Source organism: Hydractinia symbiolongicarpus, chromosome 3 (assembly GCF_029227915.1).
Source record: "Hydractinia symbiolongicarpus strain clone_291-10 chromosome 3, HSymV2.1, whole genome shotgun sequence".
Classification (NCBI taxonomy): domain Eukaryota; kingdom Metazoa; phylum Cnidaria; class Hydrozoa; order Anthoathecata; family Hydractiniidae; genus Hydractinia; species Hydractinia symbiolongicarpus.
In genome coordinates, this window is record NC_079877.1 from 27821117 (window position 1) to 27844101 (window position 22985).

Genomic DNA, 22985 nt, shown 5'->3' on the forward strand with positions numbered 1-22985 from the left:
ATTCTTAAATTTCTTTTTAATTCTCCTGCATAAAACGAAGATATTCATACAAACCTCGGGTTTCTCATATATTTTGTCAACAAAATTTTGTAACCTGCAAATTAACCATTTACAAGTTGAACGGCTGGTAAGTTAAAACTACAAACTTAGTATAAAATAAAATCCACTAGAACTTAAAAAAATGATTGTGAAGCATTTCGCAAGTTGCAAAATTGAACTATCCAACACTTTGTCCCACTAACATTCTCCGAAATACATCAAAATTGAATATCATAGCGTAGAAGAACCCTGGGGACAGGGTAGGGAAATGAACGTTCTGTAGAACAATACGTTGCGCAGAATCAGATTTTTTTGCGAATGGACAGCGCGAGGATTTGATGTGCGTGGGTTATTTCCTTTAAAAATGCGAGAGAAAATTAGATTACGCGAAACTAACAAAAACGAATTATTAACGCATGTTAAAATTTTGTACCACCTTTTCCCACAGAATGATAAAAGTAAAGAGCGCAATACAAAGTTACACTTTTGGCAGTATTCCGAAAGATATGTAATACATCGCGTTGTACAAACTGCAGAAGTTGGCCTTAATGTTAACGATTTTGTAGATAACCTTGCAACAAAACAGTTTTTTTTTGTTTTTTTTTCACGTAAAAATGCCGGAACTAGAAGCCACAGAATCTGCTAGAACGAATTTCAAAAACTCACGGGAAACAATTAAAACAAAAACAAACAAATTTAAAACAGTTTTTTAACTTTATCAAGATTTATTAAATAGCTTCAATTTGGGACAGAAGAAACAATAACGGTTTCGCTTTCTTTTCACCACACGCATTGGAAGATTACATCACTCACTCCCATTGTACACAATCTAAAAGAAGAAGAAAATATTCTCATACAGTGAAGTTTCCAGTGCCTTTAAGGGATGGCCAAGTCAAAGGAATTGAAAACGCTGTTTTTCATCTCATAAATAATTAAGGAAGTTCGGTAAAGTATAAATCCTCTCTGCATGTTCAATTTCAGCGGACGTATAATCTGGACCAAAAAGGTGGGGGGCAAAACAGGGGCCAAGAGAAGATTGGAGTCAAAACCTGGGGGTTGTGGCTACGAGCCCTACTTATTGCCTTTTTTACTAGACTTATACTTTAACCCCTCGGTCCAAACTTTTTTTTATTATTATTAGAAAAAAATAATACCCTAGATTTATGTGCAAAATTATCAGTCCTATTTCTTTACGCTGATTTTATATGATTTTGAGAATCTCAATAATTCTCTTGGTATACTTCGCGTGTAGCAAAGTGCTCCACAATTTTGCTTCGAAAAAAGTACGTTGCTACAACCCTAAATGCATCCTACTTAGGTAACCTTTTTTTGTTATAAGCAATCGAGAAGGCTAATATTTGGCTCGAAAGCTAAGGCAACTGGTCTGGCTGAAATTTTGAAAAGTTTAGCAATGAAGGCCTAAATTATTATTTTTTATTACTAAATATTTATACAGGATAGCCACTTCAGTGTTCGAAACATATATCAATTTGTGTCCTGTGTTCCGAATGTATAGGATAGGTATTTAACGGCATTACCTACCTAGATTTTTCCCATAGCATGTTGTAAGTCGGTAATTTAGTAAAGACAAATTTGCTTTGTGGATTGAACTATGGACCCTGTGATTTCGAACTCAATGATCACCATACCATACCTATGAATTTTTAAAGCTTTATAATCACTACATATCACAAAAACAAAAATGTTTCTAAGGGGACAGTTCCGGTCATTGACCTTTTCATAACAAGGAGTGTTGTATAAATTAGTGGAAAGGTATCGAGATTTTAGTCATGTCCACCTCACTCCCAACAATCTAAATAAAAATAGATCTAAGATAAGAAATGTTTGCAAAAAAATTTTTAGGGAATTTTGCCCAAATTCGCGAAAAGAAATTCTGCGAAATGTTGCAATAGTTTTCCTATTCGTAAAAAAAATTTTCCGCGAAATTGACTACAAATTCCCATTCGCGAATATTAATTCTGCAAAAATTGGCATTTCCTCAAAGAAATTTTTTGCAATCATTCTAATCACAATAAAGAGTTTGGCGGCAATTTAAGGTGGCCAAGTGAATGTTACTATATCCCCAGGTTAACCCAAACCATGTGAGGGGAAACGAGGGGATGGCATATTTTGTGAGGTGTTTGATGTTGCGGGAAGTAGTCTGGCAGAGTACGGACCCTAAATTGGTCTGCGTAGCTTAAAATGAGCTTAACACACTTCAGGGTATATCCCTATTTGTGAGGCTAGCTGTGTAACATTTGTCTATCTATATGCCTTTCAGTTTATACTTGCGGTTTCGGACTTTTTTGCATCGTTTATTTGCGAAAATCTTTTCCCTTTTATCTAATATATAAAGTAAAAAACCTTCCAATATTGTCACAATTTTATCAAAGTAAGATCAAAACAATATTTGTTCATTTTATGTTATGCAGTGTTTATGTTAGGCCTTGATGACTTGGTTGTGATTATGGTTAGGCCAACATATTTTGTTGTTGTTTTATCTATATCTATATTCATCCAAGGTATCGATTTTTAAAAGCGTTTCGTCATGTCAAACAGTTCACAAAATAACTGTCTTTTAAAAGAGTAATTTCACAAGAGGAAATTATGTGTGATCATTTGTTGACATTGCCAGGTCAAAGTCCAGTGTTACACTGGGTGCACGTGGCCATATCAGACGTGGCCATAACAAAAGTCAACCCCTTTTGTTTAAAGAACATGTGTAAACAGATTTTGGCATGAAAACAGCGCGAAATTATTGATTGACTAAGCAAGATGGCGCAAGAAAGCGACAACATTGCATCAATTTCTACACGTTAGCACACACGAGTCTTGTCAATTAATGTTCCTAACAAACATAGCTCCACGATGTGCCAAAGCTTTTTACATGTCGGAAATTCTTCACATTGCAAAGGTAAAACATGATATGTTTAAGATGTTTAGATATGCGTTTTCCTCTCAAGATTTAAGTTATATTTAAATCGTATATAAATGGTAATTTAAAAAGTAAACAAACATCTTGATAAAGTGTAAACTTTGGACTAATCACATGCGTCATTGACTTTTAAAGACGCTGACGAACTAACACGATAGTTCATTTCAAAAGAAAGATCTGTAGGAAGAAGAAGTAGGAAGCGACTAGATAATAAAGCAACCGGATTTTAGAAGACAGGTGCCTAAAAGGTATTTAATTATGGAAGACGTAGATTTCTCCACAAGACTAAAGAAGATCAAACGAAAATTCAGTCGAAAAGCAAGCTATGATGTTGATTTTAAAGCACCGAGTTTCAAAGTAAAATCTCTGTGTTTAGATGGGATACCAGTGGAAGCTATTTCTAATCAATGCTCTAATGAAGCTGTCGATAAAGCACTTTCTTCTGTTGGGTCTTTGCAAGGCAAAAACAAACAAGACATTCTTTTAAAAATTTCAATTAAGTATGGTATCCAAATAATATGCAGGAAAAGCAAAGCTGAAATGTTTAATTACAAAATCCATCAAGTGGGATATTGCAATGTTGATAAAAGATACCCACAAATCTTTGTTTTCATTGCGGCTATGCAAAAAGTGGATCTAACATGTCACGTGTTTTTATGTGAAGATATACAAAAGTCACGTGCTATATGTCTAACAATGGCAAACATATTTAAAAACAGCTTTGAAAATTGGCAAAAGTCGAAAGAAATGTCGAATTCTACTCAGGTGAAAGTAAACAGACTTGATATTCGCCGTCAGTCGGCCGACGTTGTCGCTATGCCACTGCCTAAACATCTATTAGAAACACGACGTGCGAGTGATTTTGTGACAGCCGGTGGATTTAAGAGAGCGAACGTACGTAGAGGAAGCACGGACACAGATAGCAAAACGTCAAGCGATGAGGAAGGTTTTGATGACGATGCAAATCAGGCGTTTGAAGATATTCTGTCAAAAAGTGCTGGCAACGGAAAATGCAGTTTGCTGAGACGGGACAGTACAGATTGGGACGCTATAGCACAGGATGAAGAAATTCAAAGAAAAATGCAAGGAGATCTCATATTATGGGAGTAAAAAAAACAAAAACTTTTTTTCATTCTAGTTTTTTTTGTCTTGTTTTGTTTACTGGTCAGTTTGTTTACGTTAAATAATATTTGTAATTATTTATTATTATTAAAAAAAGTATTTTTTGTATTATACAGTTTCGTTTTTCTTTTTCCTACGGATACAAAAAACATGACCAGCAAATTTAGCATATAACCTAATTTTGTGTCTATGATGATTGACAGCGTGTGACAAAAACCTGGAAAAACCTGGAGTACTCAAAGAATTATTTTTCTTCTCAAGGAAACACCCCGAGCGATCTTGAAATTTTAACAAGTACCATCTTCTATTACCATTGCTGTTATCACTAGCGTTGTTTTTGTTGTTGTTGCTGTTGTTGTTGTCGTTGTTGCTGTTGTAAGTAAACTTTGTAAATGCTGATAAAATTTATCAAGGAGGTTTAAACCTCATATCAGTTCAATTTTTCAGTTTTAAACGACGACATTTAAGACCAAAAAACAGTAATTTATTCTGCTACACCACAAAATGTTGTGTTTGTTTACAGCCAAACTAACACTTCAAACCACTCCAAACCACTTCAAACCACTTTAAACCACTTCAAACCACTTCAAGATCATAACACACTTACATTTTCGTCTTGAAGTATTATTTTAAACGCACGTTTCATTTCATGTCAAAAGTTTAAAAACTTGCTATATGGAAAGTATGGTTTAGTGAACAGGGTATTTAGAGATCGAAATTTTCAATTTCTGCTAAATTTACTACCCCTTGTCTTTTAAGAAAGCTACTTAGGAAAGAATGGACATGTTGAAATAGCTGATGAAATTTTTCGACATAAAATTTTAGTCGACATAATAATGAATTTTTTCACCCAATCAATTGTTTTTGACTCCGTGGAACTCGGAGAACACATTGTCCTTTTAAGTTTACTGCGAACGTAGAGGAAAACTATTTTTGACTGCTCAAATTCTATGTCATTTCTATGTCATTTTATGCCAAATTCTACATCAATGCTAAAATGTTGCTGGTAAAAAAAGCTCTCTTGCAGTTTTTCTTAACTTTCCTCTTGTTACTAGTGAAAACAAGTAATATGGTGATGTATGGAAGGAGCATTAAAGGAGAAGGCAGAGATGCTCCGCTCGAATACTCCAAATTTATTTGAAAACACATACCGATGGTAGAATCTATAAGGGTAAAAGAAGGAAGAGCGTGAAATGTACTAAATTTCCAAAGTTCTTAATTTTTTGAAAGATCCAATTTTACACTAGGTAGATAGAAAGAAGCGAGCGAGGAACGTAAAACGAATTTACACTTAAAAATATGTAATGCACGACACAACAGAAAACGTTTTCTTTTCTAGGTGCATTTTTTTTCAGATACTTCACGTTCTTTCATTTACAGTTAAAGGGGCTACGGAGCGGCTGTTAGTTTTCGACTTTAGTGACTTACACGAAGGTCGAGCTAAAGGCAGCGAAAAACAAAAATGGCTATTTTTCCGGTATGTAGCTGAAATATTTCTTTGCAATATACTTTTCGGAAAAAAATATGGAACCAGCGAGCAAAATGCGCTGGTTTGTTCATTGCGCAAAACGCGATTTTTAGTATCTGCGAGGGATATACGGAATGTGAGCGCTTTAACCGGTTCGTAGCCCCTTTAATGATCTCATAAATAATAAGAAAATATATCCAAAAACGCGTATGAAAGTCGTTGGTTATTAAAAGTTTATCTTTTTAGATAATCAACTGAAACAGTGAATCCCTAATTTCCTAGATCAAAACGCTGTATTTTTGCGTCTTTATCGAAAGACCTAGCTAAGTTCTTTCGACTAAGTTGAAATTCGAATGTTTATAATTTTTAGTATCGTGCGGGAGGTTACATTCTCGTAGGGGAGAAGGTGGAGGAGGGGGGGGGGGGGGTATTGACATCATAAATCTTGTCATATACTTCTATTTTGTTGCATACTAATGATTATTTACAAATTGTACATTAACAAAGTTTTGTTTTCAAAGGAATTTTTGTTTTCAAACAAAGTTTTGCTTCCAAAACTTTGGTTATGTACAATGCTGCTCCCGCCCCCCCTTTCCCCCCAAAAAAAACAACAATAGAGGTTGTCAATATCACCCCCTGATAACTTAATTAGGATTGTCGCAATGATGCTCAACTTGGTAAACTTAGAACATAGTTTTCCACCCTTGTATAATTAAGATAAACAAAAGAGAATTGGCCAGTATCTTAAGTATGGAAAATCGGCGCGAATTTTAAAGGCTAGGATTTAAAAAATAAAGCAACTTCCACCACAGACTTACACGTGTTGTTGCCAAGGGCTACATAGTTCAAGAATAAGACGCCGTATAAAATGGAGAAGGATGTAAGTGAGAGTGGCTTAGTAAAACAACTAAACAGTATACTCATCTCACATGGACTGAGCCTTTAATGAAAATATAGCCACGAGATTGATAATCAGGGAAATGATAAGAAAATGATATGATACGAGACGGATTTTAAGTCCTTCTCCGTTATGGAGTCGCGTTTTCGAGAACTAGAAGACAGATGCTGCGAACTCGAGCAGCAAGTTTGCAACCTGCTGAAGAATGAAAACTGGCAACAGCAAAAACTACCGTAAAATACAACGACGAGGTTGGAGATAATGTAAGTAATAGGATGGATATCCTCCAAATGTGAATTAAGGTGGAAATATTGACCCAAACAAAAGTGTACGTTATGTAATAAACTATTTATTAAGGTCAGTTTGGATGTTTTGCTGATTTGCAGATTATTTAGAATCCTAACCGTTTCACAGCATGAAAGAACGTACAATTTATGAGTCAACCTTCTGATAATTAAAAAACGATTTCCATTACCTCATCCCCGCGAAAGATACTGTTGGCTACTGTTGGTTGAACTAACCTTTGAGAATATTTACATGTATTTACGTATTATATTTATTAGAGAAACAAGTCAGATGCGGTGGATAGCGGAACACTGGATTGATGCTGGAGACATTGACACTTCGAGCCGTAAACAAGGGAGAGGTGTCAATCAATCTTTTAGGTAAACCATAATTTACTTCTACATCAGGAAATGTTTTAGTTCAAACTTTGCAAAATGTTACATTGCTTCTAGATGTCCAGGACTATTCTGTGAGAGTGATTCCATTTAATACAGTTATTTAACTTGTCAGTTTGTAAGTAAAGCGAGGATATGGTATTGCAGCAATAATAGAGGGTCAATCATTTCGAACAAAGAATAAACAGATGTTTTGCTTTTTAAGAAAAAAGAAAGTGTTAAACAGGTGGTTTACACCCTCGACAGATTTAATATTTCACTGCATGGCTATCATGAACTGACGCAGGTACTGAGTTTTGTATGTTCTTAAGTTCGGTTTTCACTAGGCTGAGGCTGATACATCTGTTTTTAATAGAGCCGTAGTGAATCAAACTTAAGGATAAAAAAACATTATTATTAGTTAAGATAAATGATGAACTACCAAGGACACATTACATATAGAAATTTGTAAAAATCAATAACCAGAAAGTTTAACATTACCAAAACACCTTGATCCATTTTAGAAGCAGAAATTAATTTTGTAGATTTATGAGCGAAAAAAACACCGGATCCGTTGATCGAAAAAACAAACGTAGGTTTCTTTCAGCAAACACCAGTTAGATAGAGTTTAGGGAAATTTAACAACAAAATCAGTGCCGACGGGGAGAAAGAATCCTTGGTGGTGTGGACACATGGCTAAGTCAAGAGAGCTCTCAAGTGCAGGTAAATTTTCTTAATATTCAATAAGGGATAAAATAGAAGTTGAAATTTTAACAGTAATAAAAACCTGTGAAATTTTAAAAACTTTGAAGAATTTACTAATGTCGTCAATTTAGATATGAGATTTATATTCATGGCTATTTAAGTTCAATTACTCGTAAATAAAAGCTAATCGGTTTTATCGGTAGTGATTACAAAGTAAGGAAAAATCTTTTACCTTTTTTGTCTGATATGATAAAAGATCAGCATTTAGGAAATTTAGCTGTTCATATTTAGTATCTACTTCTTTAGTTTGGTATGAATGCAGTCACCAGCAACAATGCGTGTATTTACTGCAAGATTAGCAAGAACGAAAGGTAATGGTATTGGCAACCTAAAAAAAATAAATAAATTATGCATCAAGTGATAAAAAAAGAACAATTCCTGGTCTGAAAAGTTCCCAATGTGCATCTAGAAGGTAGACTAAATCAGTTCCAATTCACCTGAGACGTTTTGACGAAATATTACCAAGTTGGCAGGATATCAAATCGTTCTCAAAAGCAACCTATCGAAACCAGAAATGAGAACAGATGCTTAATTGGAAAGTACTGAAATGATTGGATAGAAAAGGTTTTGATTTTTATTACGCAGATATCCACAAAAACGTCTATTTTCTTGTACTTTTCACCTGAGGTATTCACCAAACTAAATAAAATTACTTAATATCTCTGCTAGATTGTTTAAACATTGGAGCAATAATTTGATCATAGGCACAGCATTTTTAACGGTTTAAAATCTTGATTTTGTAATAAAATAAAAATTTTTTTTTCTAGAATCCACCTGTTGGGTCAAAGTTTTTGACGTGAAAATGGTTCTATAACGTACGTCGTTAACAGAGAAGAAAGTAAATTTTTTGGGTTTGAAGTGTACGACAATCCAATTCAGTAGCAAAAATCTGCTAGAATAGGTTTAAACAAAACACAACAAAACCACAATTAAACAAAGTTTTAAGCAGGGGAGTTATTAAAGCACAAAGTTGAGGGTTATCTAGTTGCATTAAAAATTTAATTTTTAAAAATTCCTGTGAGATATATTTTAATGGTCCGCATAATCAAATTCTTGCCAAATTTGTAAAATCTTACGAATGGCGTGATTCACGAAAATGTCTGTCAAAAAATCTTTCCATTGTTAAACTAAGTCAGTAAATGTTGTGCAAAGTTTCCATGTTAAAACTGTATCAAAATCCAAAATGAGAGAGTCCCTCTCCTCTATTAACCGCCGGGGCGCCTCTCGGTTTTTTCAAAGGGATAGTTTGAAAGAGATTTTAAGTTATTTTTCGTTTTTTTTAAAAAAATAATGAATATTTTAGCCCTAATAATCGCCCCGGCAGCTTGTTAGATGGTGTTGCTTGAAAAAAATTATTTTCGAATAGGATTCAGCGCTAAAAATTGGAAATACTTATGTAAATCTTCAACTTTAAAGAAAATATAAAACACGATTACATTAGTTGTTTCTATATTAGAGTTGCGCATTTTGAGCATGTCAAAGTTCACTTGTCAATGTTTACAGTGGGCTTAAGACTTCGGACTTAGGACGACCATCTATTTTCGGGATTTCACGATCTCTTTTGGGCCCTGCCATGGAATTATTTCGTAAGGTGGGCGCACTAGAGAATACCACTAGCATATTTTAATCGCATTTTACTTGCCTACGCGTGCCCAAAAGTAGCGACTCTATTGACCATTTGACCATTTTGACTGTGGTTAAGAAATGACAAAAACACAGCCTTTATTTCATTAACTTGTCCATGATTGTTGAAACCACAGTTACCGCAGAGTCATACATTGTATCTATGGTTGGCCCAGTTTGGCAGCAGGTAGTTTCTTTAATTAAAATGCCTTTCAAACTATGACATAAGATCTTTCATCCAAGATCAAAGAAGGCACGATTGTTTCGCAGTAAAAGCATAATTAATTAAAATGTCATCACATAATTTTCTGGAAATATCAATATCAATTATAATAGCCAATTTACCATTAATAAGTGTATGAGTAAAAAGTCACACGTAATTGTTGGATAATGAGTACTGTGAGGAACAAAAACCTTTTGTTTCATAATAGTCATACGTTTATACTTCGTGCTGCTGGCCACAAGCTGTAAGCTGTTAACAAGGTAAGTCAAATATTACATGTTTTTCGTGATCATCCTCGATACCTGAAGCAGTTCTATATTAGTTTACCATTCGCATAAGGCTTTGTCTTTATTTTAAAAACAAAGAAAATCAGACTTCCTTCTTTCATAGTTTGTGATCAGTTTTTATTTTTTATTTTCGTTATTTACATCCATTTAATTCTCTTACGTGAGGCTGCTATTGTGTAGTGGTAGCGCTGTTAACTTGTAGTCATAAAGTTGCAGGTTCGAGTCTCCATTACGCGCATTTTAAATGTAATGACGCACTTTGTATGTGGTGTTGTCAGTCCATTTGAGCCATTTACTGACCACCAATTAGCTTATGGAGCAATTCTTTACGTATTCCCACGGGGTAATACAACTTAGTTACCATTGAAGGGGAAGAATAGCAAAGGACATTAAAAATTTTTACTCACAGAATAATATGTCAAATAGAGCTTTTATTTAGTGTATGAACGAAATGGCCAGTAGTAATTATCACGTTACCAGTTTGCAAGTGTAAACAGTGAGAATTACGCAGTAAAAGGTTTTCCTTTGATTTCCAATCGAAATTATTATATCAAACTAAGCGTCACAAATATTCAAATTATCTGGCAGTCTAGGAACTTGTTTATTTACTTCGAGTATGTTGTTTTTAGCATGCGGTTTGTCTTTGCTTATAGTGCCAAAAATGATAACAAATTTTCCAATTACGGCATTTAAGACAGTGAGTATCAATATGTTCTGTAGTTTTTGGCACATAACAACCAGAATAAAAAAAAGTTATTTTGAAAAAGAATTGGTTGTAAAGATCATTGCTAATAAGCAAAAGATCAGCAAAGCTATTCGAATACTGCAAAAATATTAATGGATAGCATCAGACAACAGATTTACCTTGTCACTGCTAATGTAGCTTTATACTCTCACAAAACAGTATACATTCTTGGGCTTTCAAAAAAGACTTTTCCTGATGTGAGAACTTTCCTGTTTATCTGAATGAAAATGTAAATCTACGCCCGAAGGAATGAGCCCTTATACCTTATCAGGTGTAAGTGGTCTGTTAAAACGTGGTTGATATATAAAATATTTGATGCTCATTTAGACATACTTGTTAGTGTTGACGTCAGCATTTAAATTCTAAACGAAACTCCTAAAAATATTGCTTCAAAAATTGTAAATATGACAACTGAAGTTATTACGGGAAAAAACATGATTGTTTCAGTTTCTGAAATAATAACGAGGGATGATAAATTGAAAATGAAGGCGGGTTATGTAAACAGTTTTTTACGTGAATTATGTATTCAACGAAACATTGGCTTTATACAGCATAACAACATCACGTGTAATCATCTCAATGCCAGTAAGCTTCATTTAAACAAACAAGGGACAAAAAATCTAATTAAAAACCTCACCGGACATTTAGAAAAATACTGACAAGTCGAGCATGGATCCAACGTTTCGTCAGAACAACAAATTATAGTGGCTGACGATTGCGCGCTATTAAACATAAAAAAATTGCACCCCACAAAATTATTGATCGGACATCTAAATATAAATTCACTCAGAAGCAAAGTACTATCCTTACAGGAGGTTGTCAAGGATCATTTGGACATTCTGCTGATATCTGAATCGAAACTTGATCAATCGTTTACCGATGCTTCAATTGCCTTAAATGGTTTCAAACGTCCCTATCGAAGAGACCGAAACAAAAATGGCGGGGGATTGGTTTTGTATGTTAATTGCGAAATAATTAGTAATGCTATAAAACTCCCTTCTTTACCTGAAGATATCGAAATAGTTGGGATCGAAGTTATCCTTCGTGCACAAAAATGGCCCGTACTGGGCATTTACAAACCACCCAATCAACGCTGCGATTATTTTCTTGAAAACCTTGGTAAAGTCCTAGATTCGTTTCATTACGAAAATTGTATAATAATGGGCGACTTCAACAGCCACGAATCCGAATTATCAATCTTAAAAACTCACTATAATCTTTCAAACTTAATTGATTCACCAACTTGTTACAAGAACCCTGCGAACCCATCCTGTATTGATCATATATGGGTTTCTGACAAGAAAAGGTTCACAAATAGCTGTGCAATAGAGACAGGACTGTCCGATTGGCACAAACTCACTGTGACTGTTATAAAAGCGGAGATGCCAAAAAAGAAACCCCGCATTATAAAGTACAGGTCTATAAAAAACTTCAATAAATCCGAATTCCAAAAAGACCTTACTAAGTCAATGGAGTTACAGGAAGTGAATTTCGCAAACCTCGATACAGCTTTTAAGAACGTAATTGAAAAACATATGCCAGTGAAGCAAAAGATGGTTAGAAACAATCATGCACCATTTATTACGAAGAGAGTACGCAAAGAAATTATGATAAGAAGTAGAAAAAGAAACGTATATAATTCGAATCCAACTGCTGAAAATTGGAACTCTTTTCGAATTCAAAGGAATAAGTGTGCAAAGATTGTCAGAGATGCAAGAAAGATTTATTACAGAAAACTTGACGTGTCGAAAGTTCGAGACAACAAAGCATTTTGGAAAATCGTGAAACCAAATTTCTCCGAGAAAGCAATCAAGGAAAATATAACTTCGTTAGTCGAAGATGATGCTGTTTTACGAAATAAAGTTGAAATTGCAAACGTCATGAATGATTATTTCGTAAATATCACAAGATCACTGAATGTAAACAACATCCCTGAAAACAATCCAGGAACAGCTGATGATTGCTCTCGTACCGAGGTTGATGCAATTATTTCAAGTTTCAAAGAACATCCGAGCATAAAAAATATCAAATCAAAATTCTCCAAAAGTGCTGACATGGACGAAATGAAATTCTGTCATGTTTCTGTTGAAAAATTAAAACTTTATATTGGTTCTTTAAAAAGTGGCAAGGCTTGTCCAGAGGGAGACATACCTGCAGATCTTCTCAAAGCTCACGCAAATGTTTTTGTTAAGCAGTTGAGTCACTGTTTTAATGACTCAGTAGATAGGTGCATCTTTCCTGAGTCTTTGAAATTTGCGGATGTGTCTCCACTCTACAAAGCAAAGTCTAGGGTCTGCAAAGAAAATTATCGACCAGTTAGTAAACTGCCAAACATGGCTAAGGTGTTTGAAAAAATCTTATTTGAACAGATAAGTGAGTTCATGGAGGGGAAAATGTCCCCTATCTTGTCTGGATTCAGGAAAGGATACAGTAGCCAACATGCTCTTTTAAATCTAATGTGCTTTCTTCAAAGAAAGTTAGACTCTAAAAAGTGTGTTGCTGCCTTGCTCATGGATCTAAGCAAGGCTTTTGACTGTATTAACCACAAGCTACTTATTGCTAAGCTTCATGCTTATGGATTTTCTTCTAGTGCATTATCTTTTATTTGGAGCTATTTAAAGCAGCGCTTTCAGAGAGTAGGTATTGATGGGGTTTTTGGTTGTTGGAAGGAAATTTTTTCTGGTATACCACAGGGGTCAATTTTGGGCCCGTTACTGTTTAACATATTTTTAAATGATTTTCTTTTTCAATATGACGTGAATATGCCGCCCTGCTCTGATATTCTAGTGTGTAACTATGCTGACGATAATACGTTTTGTGCATCAGCTGAAACCTTTCACGAAGTAAAATATATGTTAGAACAACTTTTTAGGTCAGCAGCTTTATGGTTTTCCGATAATGGCTTGCAATTAAACGCAAGCAAATGCGATTTTATAATATTCGGAAAGCCAGAAAGTCCACAAATCCGGCATTTAAATTTAAATGGAGCAATTTTATCTGCATCCAAATGTGTAGAGCTTCTTGGTATTAAATTTGACAGTCAACTTACTTTTGCAGATCATATAAACACACTGTGCAAAAGAGCTAGCTGTAAATCTAATGCCCTGAAGAGAATTTCCTGGATTGTTGATAATAAACAGAAAAGTTTATTATATGCAACATTCATAGCATCTGAGTTCAATTATTGTCCTTTAGTCTGGGGATTTAATAGCAGGAAATCTATTTCAAAGGTGGATAGAGTTTTAAAAAGGGCAAGGTCTCAGTCTAAAGTGGAATCCATTTCTTCTACGAAAAGAATTCATATGCAACATTGTAGACAATTACTAAAAGAGGTCTACAAGACGAAATGGAAATTGAATCCTTCCTACATGGAAGGTGTGTTTCAGTTTAGAAATGATACTGGATATAATTTAAGGTCATCAAGTGCTTTAGTTAGACCTAGAATAAAATCTTCAAAATATGGGCTGCAAACATTTGGATATATAGCCTCCCAATTATGGAATTCTCTTCCTGATGAAATCAAATCTGCAGAGTCTTTGGTCAAATTCTGTAGAGCTATGGGCGAATTTTCTTCTTTCCAATGCAAATGTCGGATCTGTGCAGAATACATAATTAATTTAGGGATTATTTAATTTTTCGTTTAAACAGTCGATTTTAATTAGTCTTAATAGACTAACCATCTTCTCCAGCAGAGTCTTTCATGTTTTTCAGCCAAAAAGCTTCCGGATTGATTCTACTAGAGAAATGGTATTTTATTATTATATATTATTAGTTTTTTTATTAGTATATTTTATTAGTATATTTTAAATCTTTTGTACATTATCGACTATAAATAAAGCAATCTATCTATAATCTATCTATCTGAAGAATTTAAGCCTTATGTTACTTACAAGATGTTGCTTGTAACAAAATGCTTGTACGGAAAAATGTTTTTCAGAATCACTTTACCATCAAGGTAATAAATACACGATCCCCGGAATATTTTTATTTGCTTTGAGATTTCAATATATCACAAGTTACTAAAACACATGTTTTTGTTGGCGTACAAAAAATAAGTTTGAATACAAGTATTTTTCCGCTAGAGTGGACACAAGACGTATGAAAACGTATTAATAAGCTTGAAAAAGTTAAACTGAAGTAAATAAAGGGGAAAATTATAGACATGTATTTATATTCCTTTGAGGAATAAATTTAAATGTCTGAAGCATTTTAAATTTAAAGTAGTTTGTTCCTAGAAAATGTTGCCTCCGTGATCAACTTAATAGCGGCACGCCCTATGACAGTGGCGACAACTGCCTCCCCAAATGTTTTAATTAACACAAAACCTAAATAAGGCTCCGCCCAAATAAGACACATAAAAGCCCTGGGGGTTTAGGTTACGTTCATCGAATTCTTGTTAAATTCTTGTTATGAGACAAAGAATTTAACAAAACGGGTATTAGTATGTTACAATCGCCACCTATTTTCAAACACTCTCCTTCTGTGTCAATTTTTGTGACAGTTTTTGTATCCCACTGGTGCTGCGTTTATTATTAAAAGAACTGACAAAAAATTTGTCTCAACATCAAAACAGTCTAAAAGAGATAAAGGCATAATATCGTAAATTATTAGACATTGGTTTAAATAACACAGAAAATGTCCAAAACCTGAGTAATGTAAGTATGAAATATACATAAGTAAAATGTCTTCCCTCTGTTTTTTGTATCTTATTCTGCTATATAAAAATATACATATTTAATGTTTTTTTGCCATTTTTTGTGTGTGGACGCCAAAATTCTGATGCCCCCTTACCACGATTTATCTCATAACATTTAACCCGATATTTAAGATAACAATGATATTTTTCCCGATTTTCCCATTTCTGATAATGATGAGGTCAGCAAATATAATATATGATATTTTTTTTCTTTTGTTCCATACTACTAAAAACAAGTTTTATTACAGATCGCCTTCTCAGAGGTCATGTGGGCGGGCACTTTAAGCTTTTTCATATCCACAGAGCCCATGCGTACTGGTGTTAAGCTTAAAAAATAAGCAATGTTTCCACAAACAAACACTGTTTTTAAAGTGGTTAATGTAGATTCTTAAGGAGGATTTAAATGCGAATTGAAAGCTTGAGAAAATATTAGCATACAACCGCAACTTTAGTAATACAAACATAGATGTAGTCATACATAAGATCTCTTATAATTAGCCTAATAGCTGAATACAGTGGTGTAGTTTCACGGATAGTAAGTAACAAACAGATACAAGAAAGGTGAGTTTTGTGATCTAAAGTTTTCAAAATTGATGTGGAACTAGTTTGGGTCAATGCTAAGATAAAAATGATATAAAAGAAGATAAATATATCAATGGGTTATTTCTCTGTTACTGTGAGATGATAGTAGTCGAAGCTTGATAAAGGAACGTGATAAAATGAATGATTTAGAGCTCCTTAACTTCTTCGACAGCTTATATAATCTTACAGAAAGTGTAGAAAATGTGTCAAAGACAATAGAGGAAGGTGAAGGTTCTTTTCTTTCAGCTTTTTTGTTTAATTTCTAAAATATGTGACGCAAGAGCTATAATCAACTTAGAAAACATAAAAGCATTTTATCTGATATAACACCTTCGCTTTATCTTTTTTAATCAGATAAACTTACAGGGCTGAGGAGTGCATAATGAAGGGCTGAAAAGAGTTGAGGAGGGCTGAGGAGTGCATAGGTCTTTTAAATATGTTCAATGAACAACATCTAATACTAATCCTGAATTCTTTTCGGAAGTATTAAATTTAAAAAGACCTTCATGGAGCTTTAAATTTAAACAAAATCCAAAACCAAGTTTATAAATTAACCCCCTACCGATTTATAGCCCGCCCACCATTTTGAAATTTGATAATTTTAATCGTGTACAAATCTGATGTTTACGTAAAAGACAGTGTTTGCATTGAGTTACAACAAAATATGTAAACAAAAAAACATTGGGACATTTCTATTCACCAGAAATCTTTAAAAAATTTCCTTACCTTTGGACTTGTAAAATCCCACGTGACAAATTGTTTAAATGGCTAAAATATCACCACTTTTTAATTTAAAACACGTGGTGCAGAGTCAAACATTTTTCAAAACATCAAAAGCAAAAAAATTAGGAAAACTTGATGTATTTTTATGAGAACGGCATGAAGAAAAAGAACAGCGGCGAAAGATGCACGCAAAATAGTGGTTACTGTACTATCCTACTTAAATCTACTTTTTTACAGTCTGAGGAGGGAAAAAAACGCCTGGTTTTAAAAAGTGTGCTAAAGGTCATAGTAAAAAACATGTGTTTCCAATGAACAGCGTGTAGTCAAGTTTTAGCTATGACAAGTTATTTTAAACAGTAAAACCGTGTTTACATGCTAGACGCAGTAAAACCTAGTCTTATCTTATTTTTTATGCCTTTGCTTTATTTCTTTGCATATCAATTAATATATATTTGGAAAATTTCTTCAATTACAATTGCCTTGGCAATATTAGTTTCAAAATCTCATTTTCAGTTGACATCAGAAATAATCTTGTTAAACTGATTGCTTGGTTAAGTTCGAGCGGCATGTGACGTTTAAACAAAGCTTTTTTAATCTATATTTTTTCTGTAGAGCACTTTTCAAGGCATTTGCACGATTTGTACGTTGATGCAACACCATTGTAAAATGGGAAAGATGGAGAATATCTTGCTGCTACTTCTGATGTTAACCTGTTGCGTTGAGCATTCGAATGGACAAATAAAAACTGCTAAGGAGTTCATTGATTGGTACAATGCTAACATAGGCGAACTTTCATATGATTCCGGTAATTTGGCGTTTATAAAAGCTACCAATTTAACTGACTACAACACCAAGCAATCAGAAAAGGCGTCTGTGGAGAATTCAAAACTATACTCACTAATACGTCAAAATGCGTCGACGTATAGTTTGGATGGAGTTGATGCCGATACCAAACGTCAATACAAACTTTTGTTAATGACAAGAACGTCAAAGAATGAAAGCATCGTCAAAAAAATTAGTGAAATTGGTGGTAAAATGGAAACACTTTACAGCACTGGTAAAGTAACTTACGATAAAAACATAATCAAAAGCATAACTAAGAACACTACTACCATGACATTGGGAGACTTGGTTAACATTATGAAGACTTCTAACGATTCTAAAGAACTTTTGTATGTTTGGAAGGGATGGCGAGACACACTTGCAAACAAATTAAAAGGTTTATATAAAGAGTATGTTCATCTCAACAACATTGGTGCAGTGGAAAATCATTATGAAGATGCTGGCGACTACAAACGCAAAATATACGAAGTAAATAATTTAAAAGAAGTGGCAGAAGAATTTTGGAAAGAATTGAAACCATTTTATCAAGAAGTGCATGCTTATGTTCGACATCGTTTGACACATGTATACCCAGATTTAGTAAAAGACACCGAACCTATTCCAGCTCATTTATTGGGTAATATGTGGGCACAGTCATGGGATAACGTTTACAAACATGTAATTCCCTTTAGAGGTAGGATTTTTTGTTTTTATTTTCATAAAAATTTGTATGGTAAACACAGAAGGGAATTCCCACTGTTTTGATTTCATTGAGGCGTTCGGAAAAACCTCAAATGAAGTTATAAATTACAGAGACGTTCTGCCTTCTGTTTAATGAGCGCAGAAAAGAGGTGTATGTATCCCCCAACTACTTTTTAGGCTGGAAAACTTACTTGTTATGAGAAATAAGGAACTACTCAGTGGCCCGTAGATAAATTCAAGGGGTTACCCGTCCTTTACCTACCGCAATTCGCGTGTCTCGCTACTGTGGTTACCGTTTTGCGTGACAGAGAGACGTGTACGGCTATTATTATAAAGATACTACAATGATTCGGATTCCACAAAGAAACCGTGTTTCATGTTTTTTTAAAAAGATTTGATATCTGATGCAAAGATCGTGTGTAAATAAATAAATAAATGCATGAATGGACGCGCAAACATGTCCGCGCAATTTCTAAAGTTGGCAACAGAACGAAAGGATTGGGAAATTGAAATTCAATGCTTAGCTTAAAATAATAATAAACATTTGTTCTCGTGAGCAACTGCGTGCTGTAGAAAACGGCAGTGTTGAAAATTTGACTTTTTTTAACTCGATAGCATTTTTTTGTGTGTGCCTGTTTTAAACAAACAGACTTAATTCCATTTGAAATTCCTAAAACAAACATTTCGCAAAAATAAATCTTCGCGAAATCACTTAAATGATACATTCGCTAAAATTAATCTGTGAAATTTTTAAAAACAATTTTTTTCTCTTTCTTTCTCAATAAACACAACACTGTATTAGCTTACTTTAATACGTCTTTTTGCTTTTTTTAAATATTTCGCGATGATCTTTATAACCCTTTTGGGATGAAAATCCTTGAAGATGTTGGTATTGAAGCATTTTGTAACAAAAGCACCCATAATTGTCTCCTCTTTTGAGCTGTACAGTTTTTCAATCATGTTTTGCTTTGCATCAACATATTTCTTTGTATGCTTGCAGGGAGGCTAATTCATACGGTAGAAGAAATTTCTAAGCCTTCTTGAAAAATGCTATGAATAGCAGAAGACAACATGGTCATTTTTTCCGCTGTAGTCTGTGCAAAAAATGATTGTTAGTTCTTGGTTTGAGCAAATCCTTTAATTCACAAAAATTGATCTAAATTAGAAGAAAATTGTGAATGAATGAAATTGTGAATGCTGGATTCCCCAAAATAATTATTTCCAAAAAGTATAAAAAATACCTTAAGTAGTCCGATTCGCGAAAATTAATCTTCGCGAAATATTTAAAATAGACTAATTCGCGAAAATTAATTTTCGCAAAATGGATTTTTGTTGACCTTAATAATAATCAGCTCTAGGCACAAATGTTACTTTGTAATCTTTAAAATCCCGATCAGGTTCTCCTGTCATTATCAAAGATTCGGAGCGAATCATTTTTAATTTAAAAAGCGCACTTGGATGAGCTGTAACAAACCAGGTTTACAACAATATTTGTTCTTTAAAGTATTTTTGAGGCGGATTTTATATAAGTATTGTTGTTATAATAAGTACCACAATGTTTTTGTTTTAAAGAACGTCTTCTTTATCTGCTTTAAAATTTTTTTATGCACTTTCAATGCCCCATACTCATATTTCGAACGTTTTTTCTGGTGAATAACTGAAGTCAGTGTATTAGTGAGTGATCCGTACGGCACATCACCTAGTTGGTTGAAATATGTGCCCAAATGAAATTTTAAATCTGGCACACTGTTTTAATCAATCATCCAACCCACTGATATTTTCCGTTTATGCGTAATGTTAACAAAGAAGGGCTTAACCAAGCAAAATCAAGTAGCTAATATTTAAGATTATTCCTAGAAAATTTTAACAAAATTTTAGTTTGAGTTCACTGATGCCACAAACAATAAGAATATTAAGTGAAAAAACTAGCGAGTAAATTGTATTGAAATTAATCCTGATCTCTTTTCCCTTTTATAGAGGAACCAAAACTCGATGTAACACCAGCCTTAAAGAAGAATTACACTGTCAAACAAATGTTTGAAAAGGCTGAAGAATTCTTTGTTTCAATTGGATGGCCAAAATTACCAGCTGGATTTTGGAAAAAAACATTATTTGTAAAACCTAAGGATAGAGAAGTTGTTTGTCATGCGTCAGCCTGGGACTTTGGAGTAAACACGACCGATGGACCAGATGTGCGGTATGATAATGTTTTATAGTGGGGAGGGTGGAGGTATATTGGCGTTAAAAGCCTTACAACACCACACAAAGCTCTGTCGCATTGACTAAAATACCTTAAATTTCTTTAGAGTGAAAATGTGTACAGAGAAAGATCAAGACAATTTCATAACAATTCATCACGAACTTGGTCACATTTACTACTATCTGTTATACTGGAATCAGCCGTCTGAATACAGAACTGGAGCTAACCCTGGCTTTCATGAAGCAGTTGGTGATACCATTGTTTTGTCTGTTCAAACGCCAAAACATTTAAAGGAAATTGGACTCATTGACAGTGTCTCCACTACGAACGGTATGCTTGCTTTCTTTCCTTCTTCATAGAATCCAGCGGTGGTGGTTCTTTAAGTTCGATATTACCGAAACTTCACTCTGGTGTAATTAAATATAAATAAAATATCCATTTAAATTGATGAAATGACCATAAAAGAGGTCAATAAAAGTAGGACCATTAAAATGTCGTAAAGCTAAGTTTCTGCATTTCAGTCTCGTGACACAGGTGATGCTTCAAACCAGTGTAATAAAAAAACAAATAAAAAAACATAAATTCGTTAGTCTTTTATGTAATTATTAACTACCATTTTGAGCAAAATACGGGTATTAATATCGCAGACTAGTTGACAGCCCGTGAATGAATCCACGGGTTCGCCTGTCCTTTTTATCTGCCCATCTTAACCTGTTAGATTTTTTGTGTATCCATAACACGACTATAATATAGGAGAAGACACCTACTGAATAAGACAGTTAAGGGAAAAGTTTTTTTGTTTAATAACAGTTTTCACTAATTGTGTATTTGGGTTTTTTGAGTGCATATGTGTCCAGCCGTCGTGAGCCCTCGTTCTTAAAACTTCCGCCCGCTTCATGTGTTACTTAACAATAAACTAACTTACAACTGCACTGTTTTTTGTAGAAGCTGATATAAACTTCTTGCTAAAAACAGCAATGGAAAGAATTGCTTTCTTGCCTTTTGGCTATCTAATGGATCAATGGATGTGGGGAGTTTATAGTGGAGATATTAAACCTGAAGAATACAACAAGAAATGGTGGGAAATGAGATTAAAATATCAAGGTATAAAACCACCTGTGAATAGAACAGAAAATGATTTCGATCCAGGTGCAAAGTATCACATCCCAGCAGACACACCCTACATCAGGTTTGTCATTCATTTTATTTCCTTTGTCTCTGTCTTTATGAAAAAAAAAATTGTTTCTTCACATCCTGACTTTTCTATTTAGATATTTCTTCGCTCACATTTTACAATTCACATTTCACAAACATGCCTGTAGACATGCAAATGTAAAGGGACCATTACATAAATGTTCTATTTATAACTCCACAGAGGCTGGGAAGGCACTCGGGTAAGAAGAATTTTTATCTAGAATCTAGAAAATTATATTTTTTTTACTTGTTCCTGGACTTAACTCAATTTGTTTTATATAAGCAACCTCATTTTTCATTTTATTTTAAATTTTAATTTGCTAATCGTGATTTTCAAATTTGGCAAGATTTCAGTTCACTTAACAAGACACTTTTTCTTCTATTTTAACTATATTATAGAGCACTTGTTTTATTATCTGGATTTAGGCAACGATTGATATCTTTGTTTCTATATTCTCCCGCCCCTGACAGTTTTTGACCTAAGCCTCGACCCTCAGCAACTAATTTGCTTATAAAAAAAATGTGCGAACTAATTTTTATCACAACTTCACACCTCCTTAAAATATTTGTATTTCTCATCTTTTGATACCTTTTATAGAGACATGTTGAGACTTGGGAAGAAAAAGCCATGGCCTGAAGCACTGAAACAATTTACTGGCTCAGACAAACTTTCTGCTGCACCAATCAACGAATACTTTAAACCGCTTATTGATTGGTTGAAAAAAGAACGCGCTGAGAAGAAATATAAATTGGGCTGGGATAAAGAAAAGAAAAACAACACGAGCTTCGGTCAAAATGTTTATTCATCTTTATTTTTGACAATTGCTGGCCTCATCTTAGTTTTTGGAGTACTTCACTGAACTTAAATTGTTTTTTCTTTCCTAATACATAAAATTTCTAATGACAAAATTTTGATTTTTGTATTAAAATGTATTTTTAATTATATGAAAAAATATTCAATAGTTGTATATTTTTATTTTTATTTTCGAATTTGAAAAAAACGGGTACGGTTTATTCTCAAGTTGTCTTTATTCTCCCTTCTCCTTTTGCTCATTATCGAATCAAGCCAACACGTAACTGCGGGGACAGGAAAGATAGATTGTTGTGTAAACGATGCATTGATCGTAAATGGATAAAATGAAAAAAAAAGATTATCCATGCCGCATCGACAGTCATGTCTAATTTAATTATTATTATTACTCATTACCCGCCCAATCATAATTTACGACGTTGAAATTGCGTCTGTTATGAAAAGATGTATACCATAAAGTGTTAAATGGATGTTGTTTTGTTATCAGAATA

At 33.9% G+C, this 22985-nt stretch overlaps 3 protein-coding genes across 3 annotated transcripts; all 3 read left to right on the plus strand.

Annotated features, from left to right (window-relative positions):
• Nucleotides 1-3121: 3121 nt before the first annotated feature.
• Nucleotides 3122-4209, plus strand: LOC130636612 (low density lipoprotein receptor adapter protein 1-like). Its single transcript, XM_057446395.1, has one exon. It carries the CDS (start codon nucleotides 3233-3235, stop codon nucleotides 4082-4084), a length of 852 nt encoding a protein of 283 aa, XP_057302378.1. The 5' UTR covers nucleotides 3122-3232; the 3' UTR covers nucleotides 4085-4209.
• A 6989-nt stretch (nucleotides 4210-11198) lies between these two features.
• On the plus strand, nucleotides 11199-14396 carry LOC130637010 (uncharacterized). Its single transcript, XM_057446865.1, has 2 exons — nucleotides 11199-11349; nucleotides 11455-14396. Exons 1-2 carry the CDS (start codon nucleotides 11199-11201, stop codon nucleotides 14394-14396), a joined length of 3093 nt encoding a protein of 1030 aa, XP_057302848.1.
• Nucleotides 14397-17377: 2981 nt separating this feature from the next.
• On the plus strand, nucleotides 17378-22697 carry LOC130636605 (angiotensin-converting enzyme-like). The gene is made up of 6 exons (XM_057446386.1): nucleotides 17378-18281; nucleotides 20267-20486; nucleotides 20596-20819; nucleotides 21435-21678; nucleotides 21761-21883; nucleotides 22282-22697. Exons 1-6 carry the CDS (start codon nucleotides 17414-17416, stop codon nucleotides 22541-22543), a joined length of 1941 nt encoding a protein of 646 aa, XP_057302369.1. The 5' UTR covers nucleotides 17378-17413; the 3' UTR covers nucleotides 22544-22697.
• Nucleotides 22698-22985: the final 288 nt, after the last annotated feature.